The sequence below is a fragment of the Nycticebus coucang genome, chromosome 18, assembly GCF_027406575.1.
Source record: "Nycticebus coucang isolate mNycCou1 chromosome 18, mNycCou1.pri, whole genome shotgun sequence".
Taxonomy (NCBI): Eukaryota; Metazoa; Chordata; class Mammalia; order Primates; family Lorisidae; genus Nycticebus; species Nycticebus coucang.
Window position 1 is genome coordinate 40482201 of NC_069797.1, and position 23112 is coordinate 40505312.

At 41.8% G+C, this 23112-nt stretch overlaps 1 protein-coding gene and 1 non-coding gene across 3 annotated transcripts in view; both read right to left on the reverse strand.

The window, feature by feature from the left end:
- Positions 1-22024, reverse strand: part of USP32 (ubiquitin specific peptidase 32) — a 216031-nt gene extending 194007 nt beyond the window's left edge. For both annotated transcript variants that reach the window (XM_053570185.1, XM_053570184.1), the window contains exon 1: positions 21683-22024. In XM_053570185.1, coding sequence (XP_053426160.1) covers positions 21683-21740 — 58 coding nt within the window. In that variant the 5' untranslated portion in view covers positions 21741-22024. The remainder of the gene's footprint in view (positions 1-21682) is intronic.
- Positions 2791-2948, reverse strand: LOC128571507 (U1 spliceosomal RNA). The gene has a single exon (XR_008375907.1). It is a non-coding gene; the product is annotated as a U1 spliceosomal RNA (small nuclear RNA).
- Positions 22025-23112: the final 1088 nt, after the last annotated feature.

Consider the following 23112-nt stretch of genomic DNA (forward strand, 5'->3'; position numbering starts at 1 on the left):
TGAAGTTAGCTCATTAAAATAAACATATGCTATTAATGTTATGTATACCCATAATTAAAAATAATTTTAAAAAATAAAGAAAATAAGGGAAAATTTTTTTAAAGGAGTCAGCAAAAAAAAAAAATAATAATAATAATAAATACATGATGAAGAACAGAGACTTCTATTCCCTCCTTCTCTGAGAGTCCACAGTCAGGCAGCCAGAATGTTAGTCTCCAGACAGAACCTGAGGAGACATCTCCGAGAAATCTGAAAGAAGACCTAAGAATACTGACTTGCAGTTTGGCGCCTGTCGCCCAGTGGTTAGAGTCCTGGCCACATACACCGAGGCTGGCAGGTTGGAACCCAGCCAGGGCCTGCTAAACAATGACAACTGTAACAACAACAACAAAAAGAATATCCGGGCCTTGTGGTGGGCACCTGTAGTCCCAACTACTTGGGAGGCTGAGGCAAGAGAATAGCTTAAGCCCAAAAGTTTGAGGTTGCTGTGAGCTGTGACACCACAGCACTCTATTGAGGGTGACACAATAAGACTCTGCCTTAAAAAAAAAAAAAAGAATACTGACTTGGATTGGAGGAGGAGTGCAGGGAAGAGGTGGGAAGAGAGAGTTCCATGATAAAAATGCTCAGCAGTATCATCCCACAGAAAAACCCAAGTAACAAGTCCTACACACAAATACAGTACTTCTTTTATTTTGTGTTGTTTTTGAGACACGGTCTCATTCTGTCACCCCAGCTAGAGATCACAGTTCACTACAACTTCAAACTCCTGGGATCAAGCAATCCTCCTGCCTCAATACACTGAGTAGCTGGGACTACAGCTGTGCACTACCACTTAATTTTTCTATTTTTTTTTTTTTTTTTAATAGAGAAGGTTTCTCCCTCTTGCTTAGACTGATCTCAAACTCCTGGCTTCAAGCCAGGGCTCCCTAGGGTTACAGGCGTGAGCCACCTCACCCAGCCAAATACAGTACTACTAATTAGCATTACAAACAGAGAAACAACATTACTAAGCATTTAATAAAGGTCTATTAAGAATGAACAAAAAGAAACAAAAAAATACACTTTTTGAGGAAAAAAATCCATGCAAGAGGAAAAACAATTCTTTTCTTTTTGGTCTTGCTTTGTCGCCCTCAGTAAAGTGCCACATGGCATCACAGCTCTCTTGCCTCAGCCTCCCAAATAGCTGGGACTACAGGAGTCTGCAACAACGCTGGGCTGTTTTTAGAAATCAAGTCTCGCTCTGGCTCAGGCTGGTCTTGAACTCGTGAGCACAAATCACCCGCCTCAAGGCCGGGTGCAGTGACTCACATCTGTAATCCTAGCACTTGGGAGGCTGAGGCAGGTGGACTGCCTGAGCTTACAGGCTATAGCCTAAGCCAGAGTGAGACCTCCTCTCTAAAAACAGCTTTGTGGCCAGTGCTTGTAGTCCCAGCTACTTGGGAGGCTGAGGCAAGAGAATCATTCAAGCTAGTGGTTCTCAACCTACCTAATGCTGCAACCCTTTAATACAGTTCCTGTGGGTCGCGACCCACAGGTTGAGAACCGCTGGCTTAAATCCAAGAGTTTGAGGTTGCTGTGAGCTAGGATGCCACAGCACACTACCAAGGGCGACAAAGTGAGACTCTGTCTCAAAAAAAAAGAAAAAAGAAAAAATCCACACACCTCAGCATCCCAGAGTGCTAGGATTACAAGCATGAGCCACCATGCCCAGCTTGGGAAAATGAATTTTTAAAAATAGATTATTAATATGCTCAAGGAGATAAGATACTACAAAGATTAAAAAACGAACAAGATGCTATTTAACAAATATCACAGAATAAAGGGCTCTGGCCAATAAGCACATGTAAAGGTGTTCAACATCGCTTAATCATCAAAGAAACGCAAATGAAACCACACTGAGAAACTACTTCCCACAAATTAGAATGGTTAAAATTAAATAATATCAAGCACAAGTCCTACAAGCACCATTGATAAGTGCCCTATATATTGATTTATCATTTCTTTTATATATTTTTACTGTACCTTTTCTATGTTTATATACACAATACTTACCACTGTGTTACATACAACTGCCCACAGTATTCAGTAACAAACTATACAGGTTTACAGCACAGCAGCAATGAGCTATAACTTATAGTGTAATTGTATAGTATGCTATATCATCTAGGTTTGTGTATGTACACTATGATGGTTCACATAACAACAAAATAGCCTAGGGCGGCACCTTTGGCTCAAAGGAGCAGGGCGCCGGCCCCATATGCTGGAAGTGGTGGGTTCAATCCCAGCCCCAGCCATGAACTGCAAAAACAAACAAACAAACAAAAAACAACAAAACAGCATAAAGATACATTTCTCACAATGTATCCTCATAGTTAAGAAACCTTGACAAGCAACATGAGAAGCTAGACTAAAATGAAATAGTCTTTTTATTTATTTTTGAGACAGTCAAGCTTTGTTGCCCTGGATAGAGTGCCATGGCATCTTAGCTCACAGCAACTTCAAAGTCAAGTGATCCTCTTGCCTCAGCCTCCCAAGTAGCTAGGACTACTGGCACCCACCAAAATGCCTGGCTAGTTTTCTTCTATTTTAGGGGTCTTGCTCTTGCTCAGGCTGGTCTCAAATTCCAGAGCTCAAGCAATCCACAGGGTCTTGCTCTTGCTCAGGCTGGCCTCAAATTCCCGAGCTCAAGCAATCCACCAACCTTGGTCTCCCAAAGTGCTAGGATTATAAGCGTAAGCTACCACATCCAGCCTTTCAAAAATTCTGAAGAAAAATTAACTTTTTTCCCAGAGAAAAAACCACAAATACCCTAGTACCACAAATTACACAGCTGGGTTTCCCACATTTGGGGAAATCACAGGGGTCAGCACATCCAGAATGCAATGGATAAGCCTTGCCTAGGGAAAACTGTCATGATTATGGTATCTCCCTTGCCAGGTAAATGTAGAAAAATTATTTCTTTTTTCCTTTTCTTATGGAGACAGAATCTCAAATCTGTTGTCCAGCCTACAGTGCCTGATGTGTCAGCCTAGCTCACAGCAACCTCAGTTGGGACTATAGGTGCTCACCATAACTCCTGGCCAATTTTTTCTATGTTCAGTAGAGACTGGAGTCTCCCTCTTGCTCAGACTGGTCTTGAACTCCTGAGCTCAAGGGATCCACCTGCCTCAGCCTCCCAGAGTGCTAGGATTACTAGCGTAATCCACCACACACAGCCTAGAAAAATGATTTGTAACATCAAATTTTAACATAAACTTTCAGTCAGTTGTGAGAATAGATTTAAGATATTTCCAGACTTATGAAGACTATGTTACCCAGTTTGATGAAAATATTTCAAATGGTATATAAAACCAGCACATTGTACCCCATAATTGTATTAATGTACACAGCTATAATTTAATTCAAAAAAAAGATATTTCCAGACTTAACGAATCTCAAATAAAATACCTCATACAAACTCTCAAAAAGTTCCTGGAGAAAGTGATCCACCAAATGAGATAAAAGATATGATATACAGATAATACAGGAGAATCTCCAGGATAAAGGTAAGGGAATTCACAGGGACATAACTACAGTACAGGTTCAAAGAATAACCAGTCCAATTTGAAGGCAGTAAGACCACTTGAGACATTAGAACAAACCATCTGATAGTATTAAGAGGCAGCTTAGGCAACTGACAGACTTTAGTTTTGAATTAGTAATACGGATTTAGAATACTAGGCAAACACTGTAATTATTAGCTCCAAGGAAAATAAAAGTTGTACCAGAAAAGTAATCAAAGCTTACTATGTAACTTCAGCTGTGCATCCTATGTATGTGGACATAAGGTAAACCTTAACATTTATCTAACCAAAATTACTATATAACTATGTGGTAAGATGAAGTAACAGGAAAAGGAGAAGGGGAAGTGGCTAAGGGGGAAGAAGGGGAAAGAAAGCTAAATTCTCAGGCTAAGAAGCGGGAAGTCAAACAAACAATGCTAAAATTCAAAAATCAATACCAAATAACAAAGACCAACTAAAAGAATATAAAGTGGGCATCTCTCAAGAGGAGAAAATGCCAAGGAAGATTACGGCTCAGCTTTCCATTTAACCAATCTTATTCAAACTATTTAACACTTTGAACTACAGTCAGTCATACATCACATAACAATGTGGACATGTTTGAGAAATGCATTATGCGATTTTGCCTCCGTGAAAACATCATAGTGTGCTTACACAAACAAATGGTATAGCCTACTACACACCTCAGCTATACAGAACAGCTAGCTACTGCTCCTAGGTTACAAACCTGTACAGTATGTTACTGTATTGAATACTGGAGGCAACTGTAACACAATGGTTAAGTATTGGTGTATTTAAACATCTAAATATAGAAAAGGTACAGTAAAAAAATGATATAAAGATAAAAAATGGTACATCTAGCCAAGTGCTATGGTTCACGCCTATAATTCTAGCACTTTTGAGAGCCCAAGACTAGAGGATCACTTGAGGCTAACAGTCCTGAGACCAGCCTGAACAACACAGCAAGACCCTGTCTCTACAAAAAGTAAAAACAAAACAAAATAAACTTAGACATGGTGACACCAATCTGTTGTCCTAGCTACTTGGAAGGCTGAGCCAGGAGGATCACTTACTGTAACATTTTTACTTTATAAACTTTTTAATTTGTTTCTTTTGTAACATTATCTCTTAGCTTAAAACACAAACATGGCACACTGGCACATGTCTGCAGTCCCAGCTATTCAGGAGGTTGAGCTGAGGACTTTGTGCCTGGGCAACATAGCAAAACGCACCTCTTTAAATAAAATTAGAAATAAAAAACCACAAATACATTATACAACTGTACAAAAGTATTTTTTTAATATCCTTCTTCTATAAACTTTTCTCTATTTTAAAACTGTTTTTGTACATACTGAATCTCAGAGTCAAAGCATTCTATGATAGACATACTCTTATCTGACAATGTGAATGTTACTTTTTTCACATTATTATTATTGCTCAATATTTCGTTGCAGCAATCCTCTGATTTCTTTTCTGAATGTATTTATTTTCATTCATTCTTCACAGGTTTTTGTTTCTAGTCCTTACCTTAAACATTGTTATTAAATTTTAAGCCTTTGTAATTTTGTGAAGGCAAAAAGTAGAAACCAAATAAACATGTATATACATAAAGAAAATTAAAAAAAAATAAAGAGAAAAAAATAAAAATATATTGTTTTTGTGCTTTTTTCTTTTCTTGCAGGTCTTAGCCAGGGCTGGGTTCGAATCCACCACCTCCGGCATACGGGGCCAGCGCCCTTTGAGCCACAAGCGCCGCCCTTTTGTACTTTTTTTTTGTTAAAAATTGAGACACAAGACTTGGCGCCTGCAGCTCAGCAACTAGGGTGCCAGCCACATACACCGGAGCTGGCGGGTTTGAATCCAGCCCAGGCCTGCCAAACAACGACAGCTACAACCATAAAATAGCCAGGCGTTGTGCGGGCACCTGTAGTCCCAGCTACTTGGGAGGCTGAGGCAGGAGAATCGCCTAAGCCCAAGGGTTGGAGGCTGCTGTGAGCTGTGATGCCACTGGCACTCTACCGAGTGCGACAAAGTGAAACTCAGTCTCCAAAAAAAAAAAAAAAAAACCTGAGACACAAAAACACATCATAGCCTAAGCCTACGTAGCATTAGGATCATTAATATCACTGTCTTTCACCACATCTTGTCCCATAGGAAGGTCTTCAGGGGCAATAATACACATGGAACTGTCACCTCTTATGGTAACAATGTCTTCTGAAATATCTCAAGGACCTGGCTGAAGCTACAGTTAACTTTTCTTTATTAGTCAGGGTATAATCGAAAATAATGATAAAAAGTATAATACGATAAATGGCTAAAACATCACTAGGCAATAGAAATTATTCAGCTCCATTCAAGTTTTGTAGGCTGTAATATATGCAGTCCATTTTGGACTCGATACACACCTCATATCGACAGTATTGGCATGTATAACACCAATAAGAATAGATAACTTGGGCGGCGCCTGTGGCTCAATGGGTAGGGCGCCAGCCCCATATACCAAGGGTGACGGGTTCGAACCCGGCCCCAGACAGCTAAGATAGCAGCAGCAACTGCAACAAAAATAGCCGGGTGTTGTGGTAGGCGCCTGTAGTCTCAGGTACTCAGGAGGCTGAGGCAAGAGAATCACACTAGACCAAGAGCTGGAGGTTGCTGTGAGCTGTGACACCATAGCACTCTACTGAGGGCGACAAAGAAAAAAAAAATAAGAATAGCCGAGATATTGGCTATTGAGCTGAGATATCTCAAAGCTGGTGAGTTCAAGCCCAGCCTGGGCCTGCTAAACAACAATAACAACTGCAACCAAAAAATAGCCGGGGCCTTGTGGCAGGTGCCTGTAGTTCCAGCTACTCAGGAGGCTGAGGCAAGAGAATCATTTAAACCCAAGAGTCTGAGGTTGCTGTGAACTATGACGCTACAGTACTCTACCGAGGGTGACATAGTGAAACTCTGTCTCAAAAAAAAAAAAAAAGAGTAGATATCTCAGAAAAACCAAGACATAAAAATTGTATTTACATTTTGGTGAAAACAATATAAAATGTTAATGTGAAAAAGAGTAAAAACAGGTGGCGCCTGTGGCTTAGTGAGTAGGGCGCCGGCCCCATATGATGAGGGTGGCGGGTTCAAACCCAGCCCCGGCCAAACTGCAACAAGAAAATAGCCGGGCGTTGTGGCGGGCGCCTGTAGTCCCAGCTGCTCGGGAGGCTGAGGCAAGAGAATCGCGTAAGCCCAAGAGTTAGAGGTTGCTGTGAGCCGTGTGACGACGCAGCACTCTACCTGAGGGCGGTACAGTGAGATTCTGTCTCTACAAAAAAAAAAAAAAAAAAGAGTAAAAACAAATAATTAGCTATGATAGGTGACAGGATCATTTGTGAAATTTTTCCCTTTTCTAATCTCAATAATATTGTAATATTGGTTTTCTAATCCTTAAATAAATTTTACAAATATGCTGTTGATTGGTGGTTCATATTCCCCTTTGTCTTTCTTTATAATGCCCCTTCCCTAGCCCCTTCTCTATCTCTGAATACCACCCTATTTCCTATCAAGGTCACCTGAACAACATTTAATTCTCTTAAGTCTTGGTTAAAATGTCACCTCCTCTTTCCCTTCATTCCCAGACTACCTTCTCTTGCATGACCCTTCTGTATCTTATCATATATGGATAATAAGATCCTTATCCACATCCTTGTAAGGATAGTATTAATATCTTCTTTTTTAACTTTTCTAAGAACATGCACAAGTACTAGTCTCTTATTAGTCTTGGTATCCCCAGCATTCAGCACAGAGCCTAGAACAACATAGGCACTTGATAAATATTTAATTCATCTTTAATTCAATTATTTATTCCAACCATAAGAAAGCTAAGTGCTTTTGTCAAATCAAAACATGAACAAAAATTTTTTTTCTTTTCTTGAGACAGAGTCTCACTATGTCACCCTGGGTAGAGTGCTGTGACACTCACAGCAACCTCAAACTCTTGGGTTTAAGTGATTCTCTTGCCTCAGCCTCCCAAGTAGCTGGGACTATAAGCACCTGCCACAACACCCAGCTATTTTTTTTTTATAGTTGTTTTTGTTGTTTGGCAGGCCCAGGCTGGGTTTGAACCTACCAGCCCCAGTGTATGTGGCTGGCACCCTAGCCAGTAAGCTACAGGCACCAAGCCCATAAATTTTTTAAGAGGAGAAATAAAGAAAGAAAAGGAACTAATAAATACACCCAAAAAAGACACTTCTAAAAGGGAAATGTGACTTATTAGATTTCATTTTTTTCTATTTAACAATTTAAAATGTCTCAACATAAATGACAAAAAAGTGGTGTGACAAAAAGAATCAAGACCGAAGATGTCCAAAGGAAGTGACAGTGGCTAAAAAAAAAAAAGCTTTACATTAACCACTAATGCAACTCTCAGAGGTATTTCACAACACAAAGCACATATTGGAAGCTGATCTAAAGCTGGCAACGAGTACAGCATTCAGCGTAGAAAAGATTCTCAGTACATTTTTTTATTTTTTTGAGACAGAGTCTCACTGTGTCACCCTCGGTAGAGTGCGTGGCGTCACAGCTCACAGCAACCTCCAACTCTTAAGCAATTCTCTTGCCTCAGCCTCCCAAGTAGCTGGGACTACAGGCACCCGCCACAATGCCCGGCTATTTTTTGGTTGCAATTGTCACTATTGTTTTAGCAGGCCCAGGCCAGGCTCAAACCCGCCAGCTTCAGTGTATGTGGATGGCGCTCTACTTCCTGAGCTACACGCAGAGCCATATACAATTTTTTTTAATAGGAAGTCTCACTCTGTTGTTAGGGTAGAACACCGTGGCATCATCATAGCTACAGCAACCTCAAACTCCTGGACTCAAGTGATTCTCTTGCCTCAGTTTCCATCTTAGTAATTTTAATTTTTTATCATTGAGCACTTAAAGGAACATCTATAATGCAGCAAAACCATACAGCTCAATGTTAGAATCTGTGTTATAGAACCAGACATCACACGTGCATACTCAAGAAGTATATAAACAGTATATACTAAGCTATCTCTTTGGTGAACATGTTTTCCTTTTTCTGTTTTAAATGTAGAAAAGCTAATGAATAAGGCCTTTATCTGATCAACCTTGGTAGAAGCAATCTATCAAAAAACTTCAGAAATAAGTCTAATATGTCAATTAGATAGTCACAGATATGTGACATATAAGCAAAAAATGACATCAGGAAAAAAACTGAAAAATTTGGGTGTGGTGGCTCACATCTATAATCCCAGCACTCTGGGAGGCAAGGCCAAAGGATTGCTTGAGCTCAGGAGTTCAATATCAACCTGAGCAAGAGCAAGACCCTATCTCTACTAAAAATAGAAAAATTAGCTATCATGGTGGCCCTTGTCTAAAGTCCCAGCTACTTAAGAGGCTGAGGCAATAGAATAGCTTCAGCCCAGCAGTTGGAGGTTACTGTGAGCTCAGCTGATGTCATGGCACTCTAGCCTGGGCAACAGAATGAGACTGTCTCAAAAAAAAAAAAAAAAAAAAAAAAAAATTAATTTTCACCTGTTCTTTAAATTTTTCCAACAAATCTTTAATTTCTAACCTAATTTGCAAAAACAGGATAATCCCTATCTTGCAATATGTAATCAACATATAGTAAATCAGAACATGCATTGCATTTTTATTCTCACCCAATTTTTGGCTAATTATAATCTAATTTTTTTATTTTATGAAAAGTAACAACTTCTAAGGGATGAAGAAAATCGAAATTTTTAAGAGTACCTTATTATAACTCCACTAAGTTACATAGCTCAATATTAAACATTTAACTGTTTCATGTTTCTTTTGTTGAGATAGTCTCATTCTGTCACCCAGGCTGTGGTGCAATGGTCCAATCATAGCTCACTACAACCCCAAACTGCTAGACTCAATCAATCCTCCCATCTCAGCCTTCCAAGTAACTAGGAATACAGACAGGCACACATTACCATTCTCAGTTAATTTTTTTAATTTATATTTTGTAGAGTAAATGTCTCACTATGTTATACAGGCTGGTCTCAAACTCCAGACCTCAAGCAATCCTCTTGTCCAGATCTCCCAAAATGCTGAAATTATAGGTGTAAACCAATACACCCAAACAACATTAATTTTTTTTTGCAGTTTTTGGCTAGGGCTGGGTTTGAACCCACCACCTTCCACATATGGGGCCGGCACCCTACTCCTTTGAACCACAGGCGCCACCTCAACATTAATTTTTAACACATTATTAGAGCACTAATCATCAAGTCAAACTCAATTACAGTGTTCAAAATTTGAAAAAAAATTATTTTCACTAAAACATTGTGTATATCAGCCTTCAGTCTAGAATAAAAGTTTTCTCTAATAAGTTATAAAAAGTCATTGCCAAGAAATAAAAACCTCTAGAAGAGGTGGATGAAAGCTAAAAACCTCTAATAAAAATGCACAAAGATGTCACACACAGTGGCTCACTGTCATCCTAGCACTCAGGGAGGTCAAGGTGGGAGGATTTCTTGAGCTTAGCAGTTTAAAACCAGCCTGAACAAGAATAAGACCCCACCTCTACAAAAATAGAAAAAATTAGCCAGGTATTATAGCAGGTGCCTGCAGTCCCTCAGCTACTCGGGAAGAGGAGGCAGGAGGATTTCTTGAACCCAGTAGGAGTCTGAGGTTGCTATGAGCTAGGCTGATGCTAGGACACTCTAGCCTGGACAATAAAGTGAGACTCTGATTCAAAAAAAAACAAAAAACACACACACACAGAGAACATTGCCATAATAAATTTTTGATACGCAAAGGGCTGTATTTGAGAGATTACATATTTTAAAAAACCTCTGTCAGTATTTACCATTCCCTTAAACTCACCTATTAATATATAGATATACCTATTTTTAAGAATTTCACTTTGGAGCTACTCGGGAGGCTGAGGCAAGAGAATCGCTTAAGCCCAGGAGTTGGAGGTTGCTGTGAGCTGTGTGAGGCCACGGCACTCTACCGAGGGCCATAAAGTGAGACTCTGTCTCTACAAAAAAAAAAAAAACAAAAAAAAAGAATTTCACTTTGGGCGGCGCCTGTGGCTCAGCGGGTAGGGCACCAGCCCCATATGCTGAGGGTGGCGGGTTCAAACCCAGCCCCGGCCAAACTGCAACAAAAAAAAAAAGCCAGGCGTTGTGGCAGGCGCCTGTAGTCCCAGCTACTTGGGAGGCTGAGTCAAGAGAATCACCTAAGTCCAAGGATTTGGAGGTTGCTGTGAGCTGTGTGACGCCACGGCACTCTACCGAAGGCGATGTCTCTACAAAAAAAAAAAAAAAAAAGAATTTCACTTTGTCACCCTCAGTAGAGTGTGCTAGCGTCATAGACTACAATAACCTCAAACTCTGGTGCTTAAGTGATCCTCTTGCTTCGGCCTCCCAAGTAGCTAGGATTTACAGGCACCCGCCACAACACCCAGCCACAATGCCCAGAAAGTTTTAGAGACAAGGGGTCTTGTTCTTGCTTAGGCTGCTCTTGAACTCCTGAGCTCAAGCAATCTCAGCCTCCCAGAGTGCTAGGATTACAGGTGTGAGCCATCCTTGCATTTAAGGCAGTGTTTCTTTTTCCTTTGCATTTACTACTGAGTACTTCATGGATTTTAGTTCAGAGCCAGCAGACATTATTTACAACTCAAATTTTCAATGTTTACATTCCTGGAACATTTGAATATTTGCATAAATGTCATGAAACAAACAATTTGCTCTGTAAAAAGCAGCTTACCAGATTATTACTACCAGTTGTATTATCAGCCTTCTTTATTTACACAACACTAAACTGTCCTATTCATTCAGACAACATTTTAATAAGCCAGATAGATACCTTCTAGGTCCTGAATACTTATTTGTCACCAACTTCAGAGCTCTCAAGAAACAGAGACAGCCAGTTCAACTAGCAGCTATAATACAGTGGGATAACTACTATTAAAAGTTTGTTACAGCAAAACAGGAGAAAGAAAGTAAGAGCAATGTCAGGGAAGGCTTCTGTGAGAATTTGACTTCTAGGCTTAGTTTTGACAGATAAGGATTTAGCAAACCAGATAATTCAGGGGGAAAGACCCATGCCAATTCATTGATGAACAAGTACTTCATGTCAGCCAATAAGCCAGCATCTGGAAATAAAAAATAATACAGTGGCCCTAATTTCAAGAGTAATAAACTTGTCATGGTTTTGCTTCACAGAGAAGATGCTTAAAATTTGGTCTTATAAATGAGTTCATCAGCGGTGCCCAGAGCTCAGTGGGTAGGGCACCAGTCACATACACCAAGGCTGGTGGGTTTGAACCCAGCCTGAACCAACTAAAACGATGACAACTGCAACAAAAAAAAAGGCCTTGTGGTGGGTGCCTATAGTCCCAGCTACTTGGGAGGATGAGACAAGAGAATTGCTTAACCTCAAGAGTTGGAGGTTGCTATGAGCTGTGACGCCACAGCACTCTACCCAGGACAACAGCTTGAGCCTCTGCCTCAAAAAAAAAAAAAAAAAAAAAAAAGAGTTTACCATGTATACATACACACGAAAAAAGTAAATAAATATTGTATGATTATATTTATACGAGGTTCAAAAATAGGCAAAACTAATCTATAGTGATAGAAGTCAGAATATGCCTGGCACAGTGGCTCATGTCTATAATCCCAGTAATTTGGGAGGCCAGGTGTTTGACCACTGCACTCCAGTCTGGGTGACAGAGCAACCCTATCTCTTTAAAAAAAAAAAAAAGAGGCTTGGTGCCTGTCGCTCAAGCAGCTAAGGTGCCAGCCACTTACACGGGAGTAGGCAGGTTTGAATCCAGCCCGGGCCTGACAAACAATGACAACTACAACCAAAAAATAGCCAGGCGTTGTAGCAGGTGCCTGTAGTCCCAGCTACTCAGGAAGCTGAGGCAGAAGGCTGACTTGAAACCTAGGAGTCTGAAGTTGCTATGAGCTGGCATGATACTTCGGCACTCTAGCGTGGGCAACAGAGTAAAACTATGTCTCAAAAAAACAAAAAATCAGGCAGCGCCTGTGGCTCAGTCGGTAAGGTGCCGGCCCCATATACTGAGGGTGGCGGGTTCAAACCCAGCCCCGGCCAAACTGCAACCAAAAAATAGCCGGGTGTTGTGGCGGGCGCCTGTAGTCCCAGCTACTCGGGAGGCTGAGGCAAGAGAATCGCTTAAGCCCAGGAGTTGGAGGTTGCTGTGAGCTGTGTGAGGCCACGGCACTCTACCGAGGGCCATAAAGTGAGACTCTGTCTCTACAAAAAAAAAAAAAAAAAATCATTTCATAAGCAAAATTATTAAATTTCATACACAGGGCCACGCACAGTGGCTCACACCTGTACACCCAGCACTATGGGAAGCCGAGGCAGGTGGATTGCTTGAGCTCAGGAATTTGAGACCAGGCTGAGCCAAGAGTGAGACCCTATCTCTAATAATAAACTAGCCGTGGACTCCCTATAGTCCCAGCTACTTGGGAGGCTAAGACAAGAGGATCACTTTGACGTTGCTATGAACTTTTGACAGCATGGCACTCTACTGCAGGCACACAGTGAGACTCTGACTCTAAATAAATCAATTAATTAATTATTTTAATTAAATAAAAACAGATTTTACACACAACCAAAAGGCATTCTCAAGTGTTAATAAACACAATACTTACTCTCATATTAGTCTCTCCTTGGGTTTTACATTAGTTATCAATTTTATGTATTTATACTAAACAGACAAAATTACAAATTACATTTAAGACTGTTAGATTTTTAACCAGCATCCAAAATTTTTATCACAAACTTTCTCAGTTCCAGAAAAAGAAATTTTTAGATGGATACAGTTCTTAGTATATTCAATCCCTGTCCACATTGCATTTTTTACCCTCAAACCTTACAAATTTTATGCAAGTTCTCCACATCTTCTCTCCATCATTTATAGATTCACCCAGACATCCACTAGTTACTGACCACTTAAAACAGGCCCAGCACTGAACCAATCCTGGCACTGGGTATTCAGCAACAGGCCTGACAATATACATTATAATTACATAGCATGGTAAAAGCTACAAACTATTCAGAATATTGCAAGAGTAACAAAAGAATACCACTTCATATAAAGTGATAAAGGAAGGCCTCCATGAAGCCATCCAAACTGGGGATATGAGGTGTTAGGATGAGCCAGACACAGTAAATATTTGTTAAAAAGCCTTTCCCAAATTAAAGAAAATAGCAAATGCTCGAGGCAGCACCTGTGGCTCAATGGGTAGGGCGCTGGCCCCATATACCAAAGGTGGAGGGTTCAAACCCAGTCCCAGTCAAACTGCAATAAATAAATAAATAAATAAAATTGAAATCATTAAAAAAGAAAATAGCAAATGCAAAGGCTGCAAGCCAAAAAGGTGTTCCAAAAACAAAACCAAGAGGGAAATTTCTGTGAGGTTGGAGTGTTGAGTAGGAACTTTTAGAGCCTTGTAGACCACTGTAAGGACTTTTTTTTTCCTAAAGTAATTATAGGCTGAAGAAAGGAATGTCAAGATCTGATTTAGACTTTAAGAGTATACTGGCTGCTGTGTGAAACTAGGAAATAACTGCACAGTGTCTTTCAGCAAGTGATGATGGCAGCTGGGACTAGAGTGGAGGCATGAAGATAAGCAGAAGTTAACAGAATGCACTGGATGCCAAACTCACTGGACTGATAACAGACTCAACTGGAAATAAAAGGATAGGTCAGATACATGTACAGAAAATGAAAGGAACTGAGGAGTCTCTAGACTTTTGGCTAATTGGGTTGGATAGTGGTGACATTTACTGTCAAGATTCCCATGACTAGTGACAGAAAGATCCTTTTCATAATGGAATCTCTCCAGACCCTTTCATGAGTCATTACCAAAAGGCAACCACAGCAAATGTTAAAAGGCTTTTTCCACAGGGGTAAGATGCTGGGACAAGCTAACTTCTTCACAAAAATGAAAGCAATGCTGGAGAACTTCCTCCATAAAACCTCACTTTAGCACAATTTTCCTTTTAATGCAGTCCAATATCAAGGACTCCAAGAAACGTGTTATGCAAGATTTCAAAATATCAGTTTTCCTGAAACTTATTCACAAGACAGTGATGAGCTTGAGAATTTCCTAAAGTAAAGAGCCTTCTGTTAGTGATATTAAATCCCTGAAAATGAGAGATATTAAGGAAAGGCCTTGAATACTGGTCATCTTTGAATAAATAGGTGTTAGAATAAATAAGTCTGACTATAAAAGTAAATACTCAAAAAGCTAGTTTTATCAGGTTTTTGTGTCAGTAATTATCCATCCTACCTCCAAGAGGTCTTTACTATTAAATGAGAGGACTTGTTAGCATGTAGAAAGAGACGAAAAGGTTCAACTTAAACACAAGTATCAAGAGGCCTCAAAGGCAAACAAAAGCAGAAGCATAAACAAGTCTGAAAAGAGAAACTATGCTTGCTGGATACAATATGAAAAGAACTGTCTGTCTCACCTTAGTCTTCTCAGCACTACTATCAAACCAATTTCTAATTTATGAAATTTTTATAGAATCCCTGAAAACTGCAGCTGTTTAACATTAAAGCTTCTAATTCAAACTCTCAGCATTGTTCTAACTCTAGTACTCCAAAAACAGATTTTCTATAATCACAGCAAGAATAATAATCATGGGCAGCGCCTGTGGCTCAGTGAGCAGGGCGCCGGCCCCATATGCCGAGGGTGGCGGGTTCGGACCCAGCCCCGGCCAAACTGCAACAGAAAAATAGCCGGGCGTTGTGGCAGGCGCCTGTAGTCCCAGCTGCTCGGGAGGCTGAGGCAAGAGAATCGTGTAAGCCCAAGAGTTAGAGGTTGCTGTGAGCTGTGTGAGGCCATGGCACTCTACCCGAGGGCGGTACAGTGAGACTCTGTCTCTACAAAAAAAAAAAAAGAAGAATAATAATCATTTCCCCAACTTTTCCTATAACCTAGCATATAATAGCACCAAAAATCTTCCTTTTCTCTTTCTTCTAGCTATTGATAGGGAATTACTATTTCAGCCCTAAGTTACTTACATATCTTTCTGGAAGGAAATACCGAATGCTATCACTGTAAAGTCTCACTAAACACAAAGACACAATGAATAAGCAAACTCAAATGAAAGCCGCCTAGTTTGTTAAATGGTGAGCTCACTAACCAGAAAGTGATGTCACCTCATTCCACTCACTCTCCCAAATCCATAGTTCATCTCCCCTTTGCTACTGACCTGCCATATGAACTGAAGAAAGAACAGCATCTTTGTAACTATTTATGCATTTACATATAAGCAGACTCGGGCGGCACCTGTGGCTCAGTGAATAGGGGGCCGGCCCCATATACCAAGGGTGATAGATTCAAGCCCGGCCCTGGCCAAACTGCAACAAAAAAATAGCCGGGCATTATGGCGGGCGCCTATAGTCCCAGCTACTCGGGAGGCTAAGACAAGAGAATCACTTAAGCCCAAGAGTTTGAGGTTGCTGTGAGCTGTGATGCCACAGCACTCTACCGAGGGTGACAAAGTAAGACTCTCTCTATATATTTTTATATATATATGCAGACTCATTTAAAACTGGCCTATTTTTCTCCTTTACAAGTAGTAAGACCTGGCTAGGTAAACTTACAAAAGGCTTAACTAAAACTGACAGTTCCACACTAATGCTAGAGAGTTGACTGGTGAATTTAACAAATTCATATGAAAGCAAATAAGTGGTTTAATAAAGGAGAATAAATAGTGCATCTCAGAAGGTACCAACTGTGAAATTCAATTTTCATGAATAAAATGATATAGTAACCAGCTAACATCACATCATAGGTAATGTAATTCTAATGAAATTTTTTTTTTTTTTTTGTAGAGACAGAGTCTCACTTTATGGCCCTCGGTAGAGTGCCGTGGCCTCACACAGCCCACAGCAACCTCCAACTCCTGGGCTAAAGCGATTCTCCTGCCTCAGCCTCCCGAGTAGCTGGGACTACAGGGGCCCGCCACAACGCCCGGCTATTTTTTGGTTGCAGTTTGGCCGGGGCCGGGCTTGAACCCGCCACCCTCGGTATATGGGGCCGGCGCCCCACCAACTGAGCCACAGGCACCGCCCGAAATTTTAATATTGAGAAAATGGTGAACAAAATCTTGGTTGGGGAGTCAATGTTTTAGAGCATCTCAAAGCTGGTGGATAAGCAAAATGAAAAGTACTGGAACCATCACCTATTATATACTTAATTATTCCACTAGCAAACAACCACCTATAACTAACTAGGAAATTAAATTCCTTAACACACAATTGTTGAGCATCTACCATGAAATAAATACAGTGCAAGGGATACTTCCAGGCCTCCACAGACACCCACTACACACTGCATTCCTATGGCACTTCCTTCTATAACACTGTAGCACATAACATATATTGATCATTTATAAATGATATACATGCATGCTACTTGTGAAGAGACTATGTACATTATTAAACATACACGAATTACTATTACAAACACAAGTTCTAATATTTTATTCCCGTCCCCATGGATAGTCTCACATACACCTTAATACATACAAACATTTCCCCTTGACTTACAATGAGGGTTACCTCAAAAAAAAAAAATCATTGTAAACTGATAAATCAAAATGCATTTAAAGGCTGGGCATGGTGATTCATATGTGTAATCCTAGCACTTTGGAAAGCCAAGGTGGGAAGATCACTTGAGGGGCAGGAATTTGAGACCAGCCTGAGCAAGAGTAAGACTCTTATCTCTACACACACACACACAAAATAAATAAATAAATAAATAGAAAAACAGCCAGGCATCATGGCACACACATAGTCCCAGCTACTTGGGAGACTAGAGGCCGAAAGACAACTCAAGCCCAGGAGTTTGAGACTGCACTGAGCTATGACGATGCCACTGCACTCCCAGCCAGGTCAACAGAGCAAGACCCTACCTCAAAAAAAAAAAAAAAAAAAGCCATTTAATCATTTAATCCCCTACCCTAAAAGTGCTTAGAGAGAGGGACCTGTGGCTCAAAGGAGTGGTGTGTCAGCCCCATATACCGGAGGTGGTGGGTTCGAACCCAGCCCCAGCCAAAAACTTACAAAAAATAAAAATAAAAAATAAAAGTGCTTAGGGCTCGGTGCCTGTGGCTCAAGCACCTTAAGCGCCAGCCACATACACCTTAGCTAGCAGGTTCAAATCCAGCCCTGGGCCCACCAAACAACAAAGACTGCTGCAAACAAAAAAAAAAATAGCCGGGCATTGTGGCAGGCATCTGTAGTCCCAGCTACTTGGGAAGCGGAGGCAAAAGAATCACTTGAACCCAGGAGTTGGAGGTTGCTATGAGCTATGATGCCACGGCACTCTACCCAGGGCAACAGCTTGAGGCTCTATCTCAAAAAATAAATAAATAAATAAATAAATATGCTTAGAATACTTACATTAGCATACAATTGAACAAAATCATCTAACACAAAGCCTATTTTATAATAAAGTGTTCAAGGTCTCATTTATTGAATACTGTACTAAAATATGGTTTCTACTGAACACATATGGCTTTTGCACCATCATAAATTTAAAAAATAGGTTAAGTCAAACCACTCTAAGTCAAGGACATCTCTCAATTCAGTGGAGATCAGTGACACTGACCCTTGCTATATGAGCCTAGGAGAGAGGGTCATGTTTATCCATTCCTCAGAGCCTAATCCATAGCTAGCATTTAGTAAACATCTGTTGAATGAATGAGCAAAGGGGTACTTGAAAATATGAAACCACAATATAACTTTGTATCACACTATATACAGTTCGTCACCCAGCTAGGTAATCCAATGTAAGTACCAAATTCTAATTAAAGAAAGGGTTCTTTTAATAACCACCCACTACGTTTTATTATCACAATTTCAAAGTTAAGAACTATTTTAATTCAGACAATTCTGGCACAAAAAAAAAAGTCTTACAATCCTCAATTTCCAGAAGGATGAAAAAAAGAGGAGAAGAAGAAATATGAAAGAAGTGGTGGACACAGTAAGGTTTCTTGGAGTTCTAAACTGCTCTAAACCACAACTCATCTGATTTCATTCAACATTTTTTTGAACATTGTGTTCTAAGTATTTAGAATACATTTTTAAGAATACACAACCCATGAACTGATGCAAGGAGATGAAATAAACAGATGAACAGAACTGGTAAAATTCTCAGTATCCATGAAATACAACAGGCATACTTCCTTAGAAAACACATGCAATATAAACAGAGTCAAGCTTTTCCTTGTGTTCTATCAAGATATTTAAGAAAGACAGACAGAAGCCAAAAATAAAAGCTACCACTAGTACATCCCTCTAAAAATGTTTAAAGTACACTTTCAGAAAACCATTAAGGTTAATACAATTGACATGCAATCTAGCTAACATGCAAAACCATCTTCTACATCTCCTAAAATGTAAGTGAATTCAGGAGACTGCCCTTCCACTCAGGTCCAGTAAGTGTTATCTGTCAATAACACAACACTTCATTTCCAAGGCCCCACTTTGCAAGATAAACTGCCTTCAACTCCCGTTCATCTGTGGTAATATATACCTATTTTTTTTAATACTACCTAAGAATAGTTAGGCATTTTTTTTTTTTTTTGTAGAGACAGAGTCTCACTTTATCGCCCTCAGTAGAGTGCCGGGGCGTCACACAGTTCACAGCAACCTCCAACTCCTCGGCTTTGGCGATTCTCTTACCTCAGCCTCCGGAGTACAGGAGCCCGCCACAACTCCCGGCTATTTTTTTGTTGCAGTTTGGCTGGGTCACATTTGAACCCGCCACCCTTAGTATATGGGGCTGTTGCCCTACCCACTGAGCCAGGGGACCGCCCCCAGGTTAGATATTCTTTAGATATTCAATAATTTTAAGTGAAAACAACAGGACAAGTATTTCAGTAGTTTTATGGAGTTTTTCATTTGTACAATGATTCATACAAAATGTGTGAGTCAAAGTCTATCTACTCCCTCCCCCACTCACATCATACAATATAAACAAGCAGATAAAACCATGGATGGATGGAGGTGTTAGTACCTATTTATATTATTCAAGTGCCAAAAAAAGGTTCTCAAACCATTTTTCAGCTCTATCTTTATAAACTTCCTGAAACCTTACTGAAAGATATTTTATATGAAAATCTGACATTTACTACAGCAAACAATATCACATTTAAATGAGTTACCCATTTAAAAATAAAAGGTTCTTGGTTTACATTTAGAAATGCCAGTTTATCAACTTGCTTCTCTCTTCTGCTTTAATTTTTCTCTGAAGCAAAATTGATAAGACGAGTTCATTCAAAGGATAGTTATAAATAAGGTGTTAACAAATATTTTGCTGCCTCTACAAATACATGCTTTAGAACTCAACAAGCAGACACCTCATAACAAAATGATCAAAAACCTTCAGACATCAGTTTATAATGCACAGTTAAACTACATTTACAAACATACAATCTTAGTTTGATGTAAGATTAATCAGGTTAGAGTTGAACAAAGGTTTAATTTAGAATTTCTCAAAGCCAAGTACATCACTGGCATTCACACCCTAAAACTTAAGAAACACTTCTGAACCTTTCAGTTGTAATTCAGTTTGGCTAATGTCCTCCTTCATGCCAAGTAAGTCATTGCCTAATTGAGGCCAGATCTGTCAGGCTCAACAGCATCCCGGAAATGACTAGCCTACTAGGGCTGGAAACACATCAAGAATTTGGAATATTTCTCATATTGGATAAGGGGAAGAAAGTTCAAATGAGATTGTCCACAAGAACAATCATTATACTGTTCCACAGGAAAAAAGACATAAAAAGCTTTTTTGTTATTGTTATTCTGATAAATCCACACCAATACATGTAAATTCTGCATCTTGTCAGGTGATGGCCCACTGAACTTACCCCTCTTCTTCCTATATACGAACAAGAGTTCACTTCTAAAGTCTGATTTTGAATGCCTGTCCTTTAACCTAATTTTCATTTTATAGCCTTAGCTACTAAAACTACCTGGAGCGTGGCTGGTTTCCTGACTTAGAAACCTGTAAACAATAATGCTTGACGCCTAATCTTAATGTTTTTCACTTCTAACCAAGACTATCCATTGAACGTCGAAAAGAAACGCAAACACACAGACACACACATGCAAATCCCAGCCATAACATTCCAGCCATCGACAGTGAACAGACACTTGCAGCCAGCCCGTGAGTTAGTGCTCAGGGACAGCAGGTCCAGGGTGAGTGGTAGGGGGTTGGGGCTGGGAATAATATACTGTGCATGACGGCCACCAAGCAAGAGGCCGGGATTGACAGCGAGGCCAGTCTCCGAAGGGGGCTATAACACAGTACCAGAACGCCGGACCCCGGAATGCCATTTTATAGGAGAGGTTAAGAACTGGGAATCAAACGCAGTAAAAGGCCCTCTGGTCAACCACAGAGGAGATGAAACCTAAGACAAGGTCTTGTGGCAGCGCCAGTTGGCAAGTCACATCTCACCTCAAACACAACTCGATTTCAGGTCGTTCTTATCAAAGTCAGCCGCTCAAAGGGTGAGGGGTGGCAGGAGAAGACGGTTAAAGCCCCCAAGGGAGTGGCAAAGGCCCTTGGAAAAGGCACAGACTCCCCCACAAGCAGGGGCTCCAGGGTAGCAGAGAGAAGAGCGCTTTGTAGCCGCCTCCTCTCTCCCTTCCAGCTGAGGCTGTTAGGAACCAGGTTAGGGTGTTGGGAGGTTTTTATGAAGGAGTGATAGAAGAAAATGGCTGTGAAGGATGAGGGGTACTGGAAGGGCTGGAGTCACCCAAGAAAGGGGGGAGAGGAAGACTTCCTGGACACATCCAGGACAACAATGCCACCAGAGAACACGGGCATGGATTAATCTGGCAGAGCCTGATGCCCCTCTCTCGGGGAAAGCTTCGTACCCCTCCATACGGTCCCAATTCCCAAACACAGCTTCCCACCTGACCTCACTCCTCCACAATATTCCCCAGCGCCAGCTACCTGTCCCTTCCAGTTCAGGCGCCCCACGCCCTCAACCTCCCCTCTTCTTCTGCCGGTCACCCACCCTCCGGCCAGCCCGTCGCGGGCCTCCCCGGCAGCTCGCCCGGACCCCTCCCCCCTCACCTCTCCTCAGCGCCTCCTCGTAGCTGAGGAATCCGATCCGTGACTCCTTGGCGCCCATGCTCCCCTCATCCCCTCGGCCGGGGGTCGGAGCCTGATCTCGCCCCCACCCCCCTCCCGCCTTCTCCTCGGCGTCCCTGGGTGACGGTGTCGGCGTCCCCCGCCCCCACCACCCCCCACACTAACAAGTGCGGCTTCTGCCCCGGCGGCTCCTCCCGGCCGCCGCCACCGCCCCCATGCCGAATCACGTGACCCGCTTCCACCCCGCCCCCTTCCCCTCCCTTCTACTCCGCCCTTCTTCTCTCGCCTCCTTTCCCTTCCCTCCTCACGCCCTCTTCCCACCCCCGCCCCCTTCCCGCCAACCCCGCCGAGGGTCACCTGACCCCAGGCCGCGGATTGTTCCGGGTAATGGCCGCCCAGGGCCACACACTCCGCCCCTCCCCACGCTAACCGCGCAGAAGCGGAGGGGAGGGGCCGCATCGGCGCACGTAACGCGTCACCCGCACCTTCCCGCCAATCCCGAGCCGCAAGGGCAGTGACTTCCGGGGCGCTCGAGGACTGCCCCGCCCGTCCACGGGCCCTGGCGCTCGGCGGGCGGGGGCCGGACGAGTGACGGTTAGTGTGGCAGCGGCGCGAGATACATCTTGGAGGACAAGTGGAATCTTGGGGAAGTGGGGTTGGAGGGGTACGGTTTGTGAGAGAAAGCAGTGGAGAGGCGAGAAATTTGCTCACGTCGAGGAAGTTTTTGACTGGGAGGGAGTTGGGAAAGGAAAGAAGAATCTCAGGGCTTTCCTGTGACGAAAGAATTCTTATCCTAGCGGGGAGATCCCTAAGGAAAGTGAACCTTGTAACGAAGTTGGGCGTATCTTGGTTTTCGCGTCTCTTCCATCCCCCCACTCCCCCACCCTTCCCGGCGAAGGACTGTCCTTTCGCAGCCCCCAGCGCGGCTGGACCCGGCCCGCCCCTCCGCTCGGGGCCCGCCTCTTGGCAGACTGGAAACCTCTCTGCCAGGCTTTTCTTGCCTCATTCCCAGAGTTGCTCTCCGCCGGAAATGTCAGAGTGACAAGGCTTAGAAGGAAGTGCCTTGCTTTTTGTTAAAGAAATACATAACAAAACTTTTTCAGTATACGTAACAATTTATCATTATAAATGTCATTAAGAACCTTTACCTTATTGTGTAGCCACTGCCACTACCCATCTCCAGAAGCTTTTTCATCTTGCAGAACTGAAACTGCCCATTAAACAGTACCTCCTCGTCCCCTATCCCACCAGCCACTATTCTACTTTTTGTCAAATGGGCTAATTTTAAGTATTTCGTTAATACTGGGACTCTACAGTCGTTCTCTTTTGTGACCGACTTCGCTTAGAATAGTGTCTCCCAGGTTCATTGTCTTGGAGCATGTGTCAGAATTTCCCAGATCTGCCTCTGGGTA